Raw genomic sequence first — 15,011 nt, forward strand, 5'->3', positions numbered from 1 at the left:
AAAAAAAAAAAAAAAAAAAAAGACTTAGTACAAAAAAGAGAATGTAAAATATCAACTTATATTACTTATAAGTTGAAACGATATTTGGATATGTTGCTTTATAGAAACTACATCATTAATTTTACTTGTTTTTTTTCATTTTCTTAATAAGGCTACTAGAAAATTTCAATTACATATGTGGCTCACATTATGTTTGTATCGGACAAAGCTGCTCTAAAGAGCCATGTAGGACTTTTGAGGGGATTGTAAATATGCCTTAGGAGACAGGGGCTTTGAATAACTTCTACCATCGCAGTTTCCTGTTGTCATCTCTTTTTACATACTGGGTACTTTCCAGAAGTCTAGCACAGCTGGATAAGCTGTAACAGAAAATCAACACAGTATATCTGTAGGACAACACAATAATATGGGCTCTCCGGCCATTCCTGCTTTTTGCAGCTGCTGCTTTCATAAGAAGCTACAACCAAGGAGTTTTTAATTACAACAATTACGACTTTTTTGGGGGGTGGAGGGTAAATTTCCTGTGTGGAGTAACAACACCACAGTGCCTTAAGAATGGTTTGGCGAAACCTTTGAGCAAGGGTAGCAAAGAAAGAAAAGGCGGGGAGCAGTGACCCACGCCTGTAATCCTAGCACTCTGGGAGGCTGAGATGGGTGCATCACTTGAGCCCAGCAGTTGGAGACCCACCTGGCCAACATGGCGAAACTCCTTCTCTACCAAAAATACAAAAACACTAGTTGGGCATGGTGACACGCACTTGTGGTCCCAGCTACTCAGGAGGCTGAGGTGGGAGGATTGTTTGAATCCAGGAGGCAGGGGTTGCAGTGAGCTGAGATCCCACCACTGCACTCCAGCCTGGGTGACAGAGTGAGACTCCAGCTCAAACAAACAAACAAGGAAAAAAGAATTATTAGTGATCCTGGAGGAAGCCAAAAAATAAGAAGCATGGAAGCGAGTTTAAGGAAGGCTCTTAGCGATCTCAAGTGTGAAATCTTAGATCATCAATATGAGCCTTGGCTCTAATTACAATGTAATCCCTTTTGCACATATATTCATTGTTTGCCTGTAATCATCAGCATCACCATGTGTTGATCGATGCCGGAGGAAGATACGGGGGAGGATCCCAGGAGAATCTTGGACTGGCCTGAGCACTAGGAGAGCAAGGTGGAGCCATGGAAGTTCATGTTGCTTGCAGGGGGAAGGAGCCTGTTAGCAGAAACCCCTTGCTTTGCTGAGAGTTTTTCTTTTGCCCATTTTGCCCAATAAATTCTGTTCCCCTCACCCTTCAATGTGTCTGCCTGCCTGGTTTTTCCTGGTCATGATACAAGAACCTGGATTTAGCTGAACTAAGGAGCAGAAATTCTGCAACATTTGCAACTGTATTACTTTTTTTTTTTTTTTTTTCAGATGGAGTTTCCCTCTGTTGCCTAGGCTGGAGCGCAATGGTGTGATCTTGGCTCACTGCAACCTCTGCCTCCTGGGTTCAAGCAATTCTGTCTCAGCCTCCCGAGTAGCTGGGATTACAGGCATGTGCCACCATGCTTGGCTAATTTTTGTATTTTTAGTAGAGACGGGGTTTCACCATGTTGGCCAGGCTGGTCTCGAACTCCTGACCTCAGGTGATCTGCCCACCTCAGCCTCCCAAAGTGTTGGGATTACAGGCATGAGCCGCAGCGCCCAGCCTGCAACAGTATCACATCTGATCAATGTAGATTCTCCTTTGTATCTCAGGTGATTTACTAACTGGGTCAGTGCCGTATACGACAGAGCCACTAGCCACACATTTGGCTATGGAGCAGTTGAAACTGTGACTGAGAAGCTTAAGTCAAGTTTAGCCACATGGCTATTGGCCACTGTGCTGGCCAGTACAGGTCTGGAGCCTGACTGCTTCGTGTTTAACAGCAGCACATGTACCCTCTGGGAGTTGGTTAGAAATGCAGTATTTCATATTCTACCTGGACTTCCTGAAATACATCCTGCAGTTTAAGATCACCAGGTGACTCAAAAGTACATTAAAGTTTGGAAAGCACTTACGTAGAGTAGGGGGTCTTATTGAACACATTGAAGCCCCTAAAATGGTATAAAGTCTGCATGAATTTGTGACACATGCACACACATATGGATACACTTTCCCACTTCTCTTCTCCTGGAAGCAACGTCTATACTTCTCCCTCAGATTTTCCAAGGTGTTCATGATCCAAAACTAAGTTCTACCCTACACTAAGTGGGAAAGTAGATTTCATTGAACAAAGAAAGCCTTAAAGTTATCCTTTGCTGAGCGAGCAAATGCTTTTGAATTTACAAAGATGAGAAGCTGGCCATACTCAGCTTTGTCATTCTTCCAGTGTGGTTTCATTTCTTCATATGTCTGAAATAAAAAACTACATGGTACATTCCAGGTCGGCTTTGGTTTCAAAAAGGTCACATGCACATCAGTGCACATTGGTAGCTATAAAACATTTACATGTATTCTATTTTGTATTATACACACACATCCTTATTTTTTTAAGTGCAAATTGACCACAAAATGCATTCCAGGGCAAATACCAGTTGATGTTAATTCCTACAGCCTGGAGCAACTGAAGTTTTCAGTATTGATGTACTATTGCAGCTTGGTACTATTGGTACTATTGCAGTTACCAATTTTTTGGTTGATTCAGGAATCAACCAGAAATTTTTAAAACTGGTATAATGGCTGTCTAGTTATTACCTACAACATGAAACCATGAAGATTCAGGAAGCAATCAGGATTTTTTTTATTAGTATAATAGCAGTCTGGTTATTTTCTACAACGTGAAACCATGAATAAAAACATTGGAAAGAACAATTTTGATTATTTAGCTTCCTTTCCTGTTACGGAACAGTATTGGTTTTACATTATAATAAAAATAATGATCCTTTATTATTTCTTTTAGGCAAAAATTTAGGAAGCAATTATACTTTTACATTGAGGATAAGGTTGCTTTCAGGCTCTGTAAATTTGCCCAAGAGAAACTTCCTCCCTTTCTGAACAAAAAATGTTCTGAATTCTATGCTAAGGCAGTGATTTACTCCAGGTTGACTAAGTCCTTAGAGTTAGGTGGTGTGCACCCCCGAGTCTCAAAAAAGCTTGAAGAATCCGCCTTGAATCATTATTTATCCACTGGTGTTTATGAAGAGACATGTTCCAACTGGTATTAGTTAATACAGCCAGGAAAATTAACGTATCAGATAGAGCCATGAGTACTTCCCAGATGAAGAAAACACAAGTTTAGCTTCACTTTTGTTTTTGGAATGCAAATTTATACTGGTTGAGCATCCCAAATCTGAAAATCCAAAATCCAAAATGCTCCAAAATCCAAAACTTGCTCATTGGAGCATTCTGGATTTTTGGATTTCAACCAGTAAGCTGAAGTGCAAATCTAAAAAAGACCTGAAAATCCAAAACACTTCTAGTCCTAGGCATTTTTGTGTAAGGGATACTCAACCATAAATGCAGAACTGCTGAATGCAATTGCAACAGAAACACTAAGATCCCTTCATAAATAATTTTCAGTCGGATGAAGAACTCTAGCTATTACTGGAAGGTACAGACAGGACTACTATACATTTATTACATGTTTAGCTTTTGTAAGACAAAAAGTATATATATATTTGAAACAGGGTCTCACTATGTTGCCCAGGCGGGTCTCAAGCTCCTGGGCTCAGGCAGTCCGCCCACCATGGTCTCCCAAAGTGTACAGGTGTGAGTCACTGTGCCTGACCTAGGACAAAATATTCTTTCAAAACTAGCTAGCTAAAAGGATAATTTACTGGGCTGGGCATGGTGGCTCACGTCTGTAATCCCAGCACTTTGGGAGGCAGCAGTGGGCAGATCATTTTAGGCCAGGAGTTTGAGACCAGCCTAGCTAACATGGCAAAACTCCACATCTACTAAAAATACAGAATTAGCCAGGCCCGGTGGCGGGTGCCTGTAATCCCAGCTACTCAGGAGGCTGAGGCACCAGAGTCACTTGAACCTGGTAGCAGGAGGTTGCAGTGAGCCAAGATTACACCACAGCACTCCAGCCTGGATGACAGAGCAACACTGTGTCTCAAAAAATAAAATAAAATAAAAAATAAAAAAATATATAATTTACCATGATATTTCCAATCTTTCTAAAGCCTCGGCAGTGTGGTGGTGGATATCATTAAAACAAAAGGGTTGACAAACAGTTCTCAATCTCGTTTCTACTACCAGATACAAGACAAATGTCATTCACATTCCCATGGTGCGATGCTCCTGGCATGGTAGTGCTTTTCCACTCCTTTCTTTTCTACTCCATAAAGCACAATGGAAGGTGAGTGAGTGATTCCAATGTAAGAATAACCTGCAGTCCAGTCCAACACAGTCAATTATTCATAGGATTTGACTCAGATTATCCTCATACTTCACAGCTGATCACAACACATTTTGGTGTCAACACCACTTCTGATGAGGATCTCTCATTCATTTAGTTCCTTACCTTTAGTCAAGGTCAATATTCTTACCTGCATTCATTATGATATATTTATTTGATTTATTTACATAACCAGTAGAAAGGAGATTTTAAAAATATTTATTACATTTGTTTCTAGAAATCATAGAAAATAAAAACTGATACAATTATGATATACAACTTTAGAAAGGCATATTTATCCTTTCACACCAGAGAAGTTTATGCAATGCCAGACATGGAAATACCAAAGCCATTGGTGACAAAGGGGAAACGCTACTGATAGAAGAAGCCCTTGTCCATTTTTATAGTTTTCTTCTCTACCATTATTTATTTTTGAGCAAATACTAGTCTAGTGGAAAGAGTTCTGAACATAAAAGGCACCTAGAGTAAAAATTAGACCTTAACAAATAAAACAGCTGTACACGCTTACATTAAGAAAAAAAGCCCGGCCAGCACAGCTCACACCCGTAATCCCAGGAGTTAGCCTCGGCAACATGGCAAAACCCCATCTCTACAAAAAATACAAAAATCAGCTAGGCGTGGTGGTGTGCGCCTGTACTCCCAGCTACTCAGGAGGCTGAGGTGGGAGAGTCACTTGAGCCTGGGAGGTCAAGGCTGCAGTGCAAGATTGAGGATTGCAGCATTGCACTGCAATTCAGCCTGCGCTACAGAGTGAGATCCTGTCTCGAAAAAAAAAGAAGAAAGAAAAAGCGCCTATCAATGCAATGTTCCTGCAAGGCACTGATAATATAAATGCAAAAGCCACTACAACTAAAAAGTCTATAATGCTTGCCTGAATCTAGTACATAAGCAGGATAATGACGATCACTTTTTGTTTATAAATTTGTAGATAATAAATCATTTAAATCAGCATGAGTACTGTATTTATATTTGTGGTTGGTGGCTCTCAAATTATTTATCCATAGTCCAGATTTGTTTTGTTGCATTTGCTCTGAAAATGAATTGTTGTATACTCCATCACAGATGTGTCAAATACTCCTGCTGTCTTTTGAGAGTGTAGCAAAACCTAAACCTGCTACTTTAAATCAAAGTCCTTTTTTTATTGTAAAGCTGACATTGTACTATGATTTAAGCACCTGAAGTATATTTTGACCAATTTATATTCTGAGCTAAAATTGAGAACCTCAGGATTTGTGTACATGTACAAATACTGCAAATTATTTATTTAAGCTAATAAAAACTTAAAAAAATACAAATAATTTTTTATTACAAAGATTTGAAATCCATATATGAGTCTGAACTAAGACAAAAATGCACAGGGAGCCAGGAAGCAAATACTTGTGTGCATTTTCTAATCTGTGGACAAGGTACTGCTCAGCGAAGCCAGGTTGTATTCAGCTGCGTCTGGTTCTTGATACTGGTATCCATTTTTAGCACTTCTCGAATGGCCATGGTGGCGTAAGTAGAAGGGGGTAGAGAAAAATCCATTTTCAGAGCCCTGTATTTGCCTTCTGCCAGGCAAGAAAGAAGAAAACAGTCAGAAAATGAAGGCAGCTGCAGACAGACCGGTGAGAGTCACATAATCTCTAAGCAAATACAAAGAACTGTGCTGCTTTCCTTAGACTCCACTTCCCAGGGGGCCTCAGAGAATGAGACCATGGAAGTAAGAGATCTGTGAGTGTGAACCTGCTGAAAGGTTACAGGAATTCTACCCAGGAACTTTCACAAAAGGGCAGATGACAGAAGAATACAAAAGAGAAATGCATGTAAAGTTAAAATAAATAAATAAATAAATTATGGCCTGGGAAAAAATGGAGAATTTGATGATGAGAATGCCAATTTAATTAACTAATTATTATTATTTTTTTTTTGAGACAGAGTCTCGCTCTGTTGCCCAGGCTGGAGTGCAGTGGCGTGATCTCGACTCACCGCAGCCTCCACCTCCCAGGTTCAAGCAGTTCTCCTGCCTCGGCCTCCTGAGTAGCTGGGATTACAGGCACCCACCACCACACCTGGCTAATTTTTTTTGTATTTTCAGTAGAGATGGGGTTTCGTCATGTTGGTCAGGCAGGTCTGGAACTCCTGACCTCAAGTCATCCTTTTGTCTCAGTCTCCCAAACTGCTGGGATGACAGGTGTGAACCACCACGCCCAGCCACCAATTTAATGTTTTAGATTCTTCCTGAATTTTCACTCACCTTTGGTAACTCCCTGTGGGGCATGGGGAGAAACACTCCATCACCTAACATCACAACCATCTATAACATGCATTTGTTTTCAGGAGGATTTACTGGTTTTAATTACTAACTTCCAGTCATAATTGTGAAAGTAAGGTCATAAAACAACAATGAAATCATGGGTGGTGGTAGTGCTTGTAAGAGCAGTTTTCATAAAAAAAATTACATTTTTGTTTAATGAAACATTTCAAAGTCAATACAGAGCTGATGACTGAGTAAACTTACCAGAAGCAAAAACTGGTGGTGGCTTCCCTTCTAGGTTGTCCACATCTGTGTTGAAAAGTGGAATTTTGGGATCATCATACGCAACGACTTCCCTTCAAAACATATGAATAAAGGTAAGTATGAATGTGAACTTTCATAGAAGGTACTAAGCCATTCATCCTCATTTGTTTAGCAAGAAAAACACCTAAGTTTACTGTAAATAACTATAGTTAGGACTCTTGAATAACAGAGCAGGACCAGATTTTATACATAAGTTTTGCATACACACACACACACACTTTTTTTTTTTTTTTTTTTTTTGAGATGGAGTCTCACTCTGTTGCCTAGGCTGGAGTGCAGCCTTGGCTCACTGCAACCTCTGCCTCCTGAGTTCAGTCGATTCTCCTGCCTCAGTCTCGCAAGTAGCTGGGACTACAGGTGCCTGCCACCACGCCCAGCTAATTTTTGTATTTTTAGTAGAGATGGAGTTTCACCATGTTGGCCAGGGAGGTCTCAAACTCCTGACCTCAGGTGACCCACCCGCCATAGTCTCCCAAAGTGCTGATTACAGGCGTGAGCCACTGTGCCCAACTCAATCCAATTATATTCTATTAGTTATTTAAAAATGTAACAACTGGGGCTAGGCATGGTGGCTTATGCCTCTAATCCCAACACTTTGGGAGGCCGAGGTGGGATGACTGACTAAGCTCAGGAGTTCAAGACCAGCCTGGGCAACATGGCGAAACCCCATCTCTTTATATTAATAATTAAAATTTTAAAAATGTACAACTGACAACTTTTTTTTTTTTTTAGATGGAGTCTCGCTCTGTCTCCCAGGCTGGAGTGCAGTGGTGCAATCTTGGCTCACTGCAAGCTCCGCCTCCTGAGTTCACGCCATTCTCCTGCCTCAGGCTCCCAAGTAACTGGGACTACAGGTGCCCACCACCATGCCCGGCTAATTTTTTGTATTTTCAGTAGCGACGGGGTTTCACCGTGTTAGCCAGGATGGTCTCGATCTCCTGACCTCATGATCCACCTACCTTGCCCTCCCAAAGTGCTGGGATTACAGGCATGAGCCACCGCGCCCAGATGACATTCTTTTTAAATTGAGAAGCAGTAAACTTCACTTTGTACAGCTGTGATCAAATTGTTATGGCATTTACATTTTCTGCAGAGTGGGTGCCACAACCAACAACAGCTTGTTACTAAGGAGGAACAGTTCTCTGGAGTGGGGAAGACAAAGTCCTACCATGTGGACCTCTTGCTTGTAATCCAGAGAAGAGGAGGGAAGAGAGATGCAGAAGAGAAGGAAATAGGGAATGAAATAATTTCCTGGCAATAGGCAACTAGTTCAGGATTTCATTTTAAAATCATCAAATAAACCTTTAGATAATACTGGGTATTAAAATTTGTTTTTGAGACAAGGTTTCGTTTTGTCACCCACGCTGGATGGCAGTGGTGTAATCACAGCTTACTACAGCCTCGACCTTTCAGGCTCAAGCAATCCTCCCACATCGGCCTCCCAAACAGCTGGGACTACAGGTGTGCGCCATCACACCAGGCTAATTTTTGTAATTTTTTTGTAGAGAAGGTCTTGCTATGTTGCAGAGGCAGGTCTCAAACTCCTAGGCTCAAGTGATCCTCCCACCTTGGGCTCCCAATAAAGTATTTTTAAACAAACGAATACAAGTATCTTTTCCTCTCTAGAAACATGATATTAAAACAACCAGAGCAGTGTTTGGAACTCACAGTTAATCCTAAGTAAGGTAATTTGCTCAGGGATAGCTCTGTAAGCAAATCTAAGTTTTTAGAAATAGGAAAAAAGTTAACTGTGTATACATTTCTTCAATAATTCAGTGATGCCAACAAAATGTAAATGAACTCACTTTCCGTAACTGTTTATATTCAAAACAGCTTCTTTATTTCTTTTCTTTTTTTAGAGACACGGTCTCACTATATTGCCCAGGCTCGTCTCAAACTCCTGACCTCAAGCAGTCCTCCCGCCTCAGTCTCTCCGAGTCTCTGGGCTTACTTATTAGCCACTGTGCCCAGTTTAGCTTCATTTACTTCTTGATAATTTGAAAAATACAAAGTAGTAGCAGTAGTGTTAACAATAGTAATAATAACAATAACTAACACTTATGAAACACTTACATGCTGGTTGTAAGCACCAAAAAACACGGTCACGCACTGCTTAACAACAGGGACATGTTATAACCCTTGTCAGGCAATTTCATCACCGTATGAACATCACAGAATGTACTTACACAAACACAGATGGTAGAGCCTACGACATGCCTTGGTTATAGAGTACAGTCTACTACTCCTAGGCTACAAACCTATACAGCATGTTACTGTATTGAATACAGCAGGCAACCGTAACACAATAGTTAAGTACTTGTGCATCTAAACATAGAAAAGGCACAGGCTGGACATGGTGGCTCATGCCCATAATCCCAATGCTTTGGGAGGCTGAGGTGGGAGGATTGCTTGAGCCCAGGAGTTGGAGGCTGCAGTAAGCCATGATTATGCCACTGCATTCCAGCCTGGGCGCAGAGAAAGAATCTGTCTCTATTAAGAAAAAAAAAAAAGAAAAGAAAGAAAAGAAAAGAAAAAGAAAAAGAAAGAAAAACAAAAAGAAAAGGAAAAGAAAAGAAAAAAGAAAAAAAAGAAAAAGGAAAAAAGGTAAGGCCAGGTGTGGTGGCTCACGCCTGTAATCCCAGCACTTTGGGAGGCCGAGGCAGGAGGATCATCTGAGGTCATGAGTTTGACACCAGCCTGGCCAACATGGTGAAACCCTGTCTCTACTGAGAATACAAAAATTATCCGGGTGTGGTGGCAGGTGCCTGTAATCCTAGCTACTCTGGAAGCTGAGGCAGGAAAATTGCTTGAACCTGGGAAGCAGAAGTTGCAGTGAGCCAAGATCGCGCCATTGTGCTCCAGCCTGGGTAATGAGTGAAACTCCGTCTCAAAAACAAACAAAAAAAAAAGGTAAGTAAAAATATGGTGTTATAATCTTATGGGACCACCATCATATTTGCAATCTGTCATTGACTGAAAATTCTTTGTGCAGTACATGACTCTACACAAAGTGAAGCAAAAGCTTACAACTTATATGGTAATTCAGTTCTATTTCATTTCAGATGATTACTCACCAGCTAACATTCTGAGGACGAATAATGATCTTTCGGTAGGCCCCTGACAAGGAATAATCTCGAATTTTGTGTCTCATGTTGTCGATATCAAGATTGTCAGCTGTGAGCATTTCCCTGTAGGCTTCTTGAACTAATATAAAATACAAAAAGTTAGTTGAAATGCAGCTTGTCAGTCAAGTTATCCTGAACTAGATTATAAATAGAGTAACATGTAAGTTCAGTTAGACTGCTCTAATAAAATTAGTCATCTTAATTTATAATCCAAAATCTGTTCCCTGGAATCAAAATTTAGTGACTTAGTAACTAGGACTACAGGGTGTACTGAGCTTTGGTTTGGCCAATTTGTAAGTTATTTTTGCAACCAGTCACAGGACCTGTGGTGTAAGGTTCCCAAGCCAACTACAAAAGCCCATTTCATCCAAAGTTACTAAACTACATTTTATATGGGCTGAGAGTTGGAAGACACCATATACAGAGACTTCAAGCTCTCTCTGGAAGAGGCAGTTATAAATAAATGTATAAAAATAAGAGACCTTGGAAAACCATCTGCCTCACCCGCGCACCTGATGTAGAGTCTTTTTTATAGCACTCAAGAGAGACAGTTTTCCAGCCTCTGCTTGCACAGTCAATGGGGAAATACTTCTTTGTGAGGCATGCAATTATTAGAAAGTTCTTCCTATTCCAAGCTGAAATCCATTTTCTTGTAACTTCTGTTGACGCTTTGGAACACAGTGGATTAACTGTCCTCTTCGACATACAGTCATAAGTACTGGATCTTTCAGCCATATCTTCTCTAGACCAAACAATGCTTCCCTTAGCTGTCTCTCCTTTAACATTTCTGTATTTCCCACAAACCTTTTATCTGCCCCAGGGTAACAGGCTCATATACAATAGTAACTCCAGATATTTTAAACTTTTTATACAAACTACTATCAAACTGGGCCTTTTCTACTGGCATTTGATCATTGGGCATAAACGTGGGAATTTACATTTATTCCTATTAAATGCCTTCTGCAGTTCTTTTTTTTTTAACATCTTACTAAATTATTTATTGCAAACTTGCCCCTCTATTACAACTTTTGCTAGTCTTCTACTCATTAACTAATGTAAGACATTGAATATGGAGTGTCATACATATTGAATAAATTATTGGATGGATAAATGCAAATACATTGAAATTGTGTTTTTAAAATATTACAATAGAATATTATGCAATTCCTAAATACTTATTTTTCGTATAATTAATATTGACTATTTTTCACAATTTGTAAATACAACAAGCAAATTTCTTTGTTCAAGTCAATCATAAAAAATATTGGCTATAACAGGGTCCCTCACCACACACTTAAGGACAAAAGGGATCCCTCAATCAAGCACTGTCAGTTACCAGGTGTGCATGTGTTACATACCCAGAAACCTGAAATATCACCCATCCATTCTACAAATGGCCATCCTGGCTACAGGGTTTTCATGAACGGCTTTGTCAAAGGCATTGCTGAATTTATGTTCTAATAGGTACTGGCAAAGTTCCTCATCCCAAAAGGTTTAAAAGAGAAGAGGAAAGTAATGTTTTCTTCCTTATGATAGTTGATTTTGGGTGTCAACTTGACTGGGGTAAGGGAAACCCCAACAGCTAGTAAAACATGATTTATTTTCAGTGCGTCAGTAGGCACTGAGTTCAGCCTTCTTCTCAGAGGGAAATCCAGGTGGTGTGGCATTTGATTAGAGCGACCGGACTGTGCTGGGTGAGTTGGTGAGGGTGTTTCTAGAGGAGACTGGCATGTGAGTTGGTGGGCAGAGTGGGGAAGATCTGCCCTCAAGGTGGGTGCACACCTCCAATTGGCTCGGGGCCTGGATGGAACATAAAGGCAGAGGAAGGGTGAATTCTCTCCCTCTCCTTCCCAGAGCCAGATGCTCTTCTTCGCCTGTCTCTGGATGTCAACTCCAGATTCTCTGGCCTATGCACTCTGGGACTTATACCAGTGGTTCCCCAGGTCTCAAGTCTTTGACCTCCAACTGAGAGTTACATCACTGGCTTCCCTAGTTCTGAGGCCTTCACACTTGGACTAAACCATGTTGCTGGCTTTCCCAGTTCTCCCATTTGCAGAAGGCCTGTAGTGGGACTTCTCAACTCCACAATCAAGTAGGCCAGTTTCCCTAACAAATCCCCCCTTTCCCCCGCCCCCGCTTTTTTTTTCTTCCTCTGAGACGGAGTCTTGCTCTGTCGCTGAGGCTGGAGTGCAGTGTCGTGATCTTGGCACACCACAACCTCTGCCTGCTGGGCTCAAGCCATCCTCCCACCTCAGCCTCCCAAGTAGCTGGGACCTCAGGTGTGCACCACCAGGCCCGGCTAATTTTTGTATTTTTAGTAGAGACAGGGTTTTGCCAGGTTGCCCAGGCTGGTCTTGAATTCTGGAGCTTAAGCAATCCACCCATCTCAGCCTCCCAAAGTGTTGGGATTATAGGCGTGAGCCACCGCGCCTGGCCTATTTATTTTATTTTATAATTTCAACTTTCATTTTAGATTCGAGGTAGAGTTTCTTAATTTAAATTATCCATGTGAATGCATCCCTTTCTGGGAGACTGTCATAAATAACCAAAGATTATATATGTTTGAAATAGTAGCTTCATTATGTTAAACTTGTTATAACTATTTACCCCATACAGGGAACTTACTTTTATGCTTTGGGTAGATAACATCAAAGCCAGGCAAAGGCATTACTACATCATGGATAGAGTAATTATTAACATCATCTTCCTCAATACAGGAGGCTGTGGCTGTAAATTCACAAGTGAACAACAAATTAAGAAAATAGGCAATATTGTTATGAACTCAATCTTCTAAAATTACACACATCTAAGCAAGTCAGAAGTACAAGTTGGTACAGATTCAGTGGCCTAGAAAGCTTAAAGAAATTATGCTGGGCACGGTGGCTCACTTGGCTGTAATCCCAGTACTTTGGGAGGTCAAGGTGGGTGGATCACCTGAGGTTGGGAGTTCAAGACCAGCCTGACCAACATGGAGAAACCACGTCTCTACTAAAAATACTAAAATTAGCCAGGCATGGTGGCACATGCCTGTAATCCCAGCTACTCGGGAGGCTGAGACAGGAGAATTGCTTGAACCTGGGAGGCGGAGGTTGCGGTGAGCTGATATCATGCCATTGCACTCCAGCCTGGGCGGCAAGAGTAAAACTCCTCTCAAAAAAAAAAAGAAATTAAGCTGGGGCCAGGAGCAGCGGCTGATGCCTGTAATCCTAGCACTCTGGGATGCTGAGGTGGGCAGACTGCTTGAGCCCAGGAGATCCAGACCAGCCTGGACAACATGGAGAAACCCCATATCTACAAAAAATATAAAAATTAGCTGGGTGTGGTGGCAAACACCTGTAGTCCCAGCTACTCGGGAGGCTAAGGCAGGAGGATCACTTGAGTCTGGCAAATTGAGGCTGCAGTGAGCTGTGACTGTACCACTGTGCTCCAGTCTTGGTGTTGGAGTGAGACTCTGTCTCAAAGGAAAAAAAAAAAAAAAAAGAAGTTAAGTTTGGATATATATCCTTCTGTCTTTTCCACTCTACCCAAGAAATAAAAATCAAGGACTTAGAATAAGTAAAAGAAATTGTTTTTTGTTTTTTGAGACAGGGTCTTGCTCTGCCACTCAGGCTAGAGTGCAGTGGTATGATTAAGGTTCACTGCAGCCTCAATCTCCTGGGCTCAAGTGATCCCCCTGTCTCAGCCTCCCGAGAAGCTGGGACTGTAAGTGTGTGCTACTATGCCTGGCTAGTTTTTTAATTTTTTGTAGAGATGGGTCTTACTTTGTTGCCCTGGCTGGTCTTCAACTCCTGGGCTCAAGTGATTCTGCTGCCCTGGCCTCCCAAAGTACTGAGATTACACGTGTGAGCTACTGCACCAAATCTAAAGTAAAAATTTCAATGAAAATGGCCAGGCGCGGTGGCTCACGCCTGTAATCCCAGCACTTTGGGAGGCCGAGGCGGGCAGATCACGAGGTCAGGAGATCGAGACCATCCTGGCTAACACGGTGAAACCCCGTCTCTACTAAAAATACAAAAATTAGCCGGGTGTGGTGGTGGGCGCCTGTAGTCCCAGCTACTCAGGAGGTTGAGGCAGGAGAATGGCGGGAACCCAGGAGGCGGAGCTTGCAGTGAGCTGAGATAGTGCCACTGCCCTCCAGCCTGGGCGACACAGCAAGACTCCATCTCAAAAAAAAAAAAAAAAAAAAAAGAATTTCAATGAAAATTTAAAAACATTTATCACTGAGCTGCATCCACATTTTTTTCAATGCCTGCTATTTAAAATCAGTTCCTCTATCCTTCCTAAATAATGTTAAGAAAACACTATGAAAAGCCACCATACTACAAAATCGTATTTGCAGTGGCATCATAAATGGATGCATTTCACTAAAAAAACAAACAAACAAACAAACAAAAAACAAACTTAGGAGGATGAAACATAGCAGCACCCAGGACATCAAAATACACTGGATGTGACCAACATGGCATGAGGGAAAAAAGCTAAATCAGGAAAAATAATTTAAAATTTCTCAACAGAGTTAGAACCTTAGTGGGTTTATGGGGTCTGCCTGCAGACAGATAAGCCCACCAGGTATTCAGTTAATAGATGGTAGCCTAGTATGCCAGACACACATAGAGTTTGGAATCAGATAGATTGAACTCTGAATCCCAGTTTTTTCTGTTTTTTTTTAACTAGCTGTGGAACCTTGGGCAAGTGACTAAACCTCATCTGAAAAAGCAGAGAAAATACTTCACAGTAACACTGGGGCTTTAAAAGACACAGGTACAGGGCTTAGTGCCAAGGCCTGGCACACAGAACGGGCTTCACGGCAGATGGGGTATTGGGACTGTCTTGGGAACATTTTGGGCACAGCATATACTAAATGCCCATTCTATTTGAGTTTGAAGAAACTCTTTTTTTGTTGTTTTTGAGACAGAGTCTCCCACTGTCACCCAGGCTGGAGTGCA

At 41.4% G+C, this 15,011-nt stretch overlaps 1 protein-coding gene across 1 annotated transcript in view; it reads right to left on the minus strand.

Moving 5' to 3' along the window:
- Positions 1–4,510: 4,510 nt before the first annotated feature.
- PUS7 (pseudouridine synthase 7) overlaps positions 4,511–15,011 on the minus strand; it is a 69,452-nt gene continuing 58,951 nt past the window's right edge. Inside the window, exons 13-16 of the mRNA XM_023183108.2 lie at positions 12,691–12,792; positions 10,015–10,144; positions 6,881–6,972; positions 4,511–5,930 (exon numbers count right to left, since the gene is read on the minus strand). Coding sequence (XP_023038876.1) covers positions 5,794–5,930; positions 6,881–6,972; positions 10,015–10,144; positions 12,691–12,792 — 461 coding nt within the window. The 3' untranslated portion in view covers positions 4,511–5,793. The remainder of the gene's footprint in view (positions 5,931–6,880; positions 6,973–10,014; positions 10,145–12,690; positions 12,793–15,011) is intronic.

Source organism: Piliocolobus tephrosceles, chromosome 8, assembly GCF_002776525.5.
Source record: "Piliocolobus tephrosceles isolate RC106 chromosome 8, ASM277652v3, whole genome shotgun sequence".
Classification (NCBI taxonomy): domain Eukaryota; kingdom Metazoa; phylum Chordata; class Mammalia; order Primates; family Cercopithecidae; genus Piliocolobus; species Piliocolobus tephrosceles.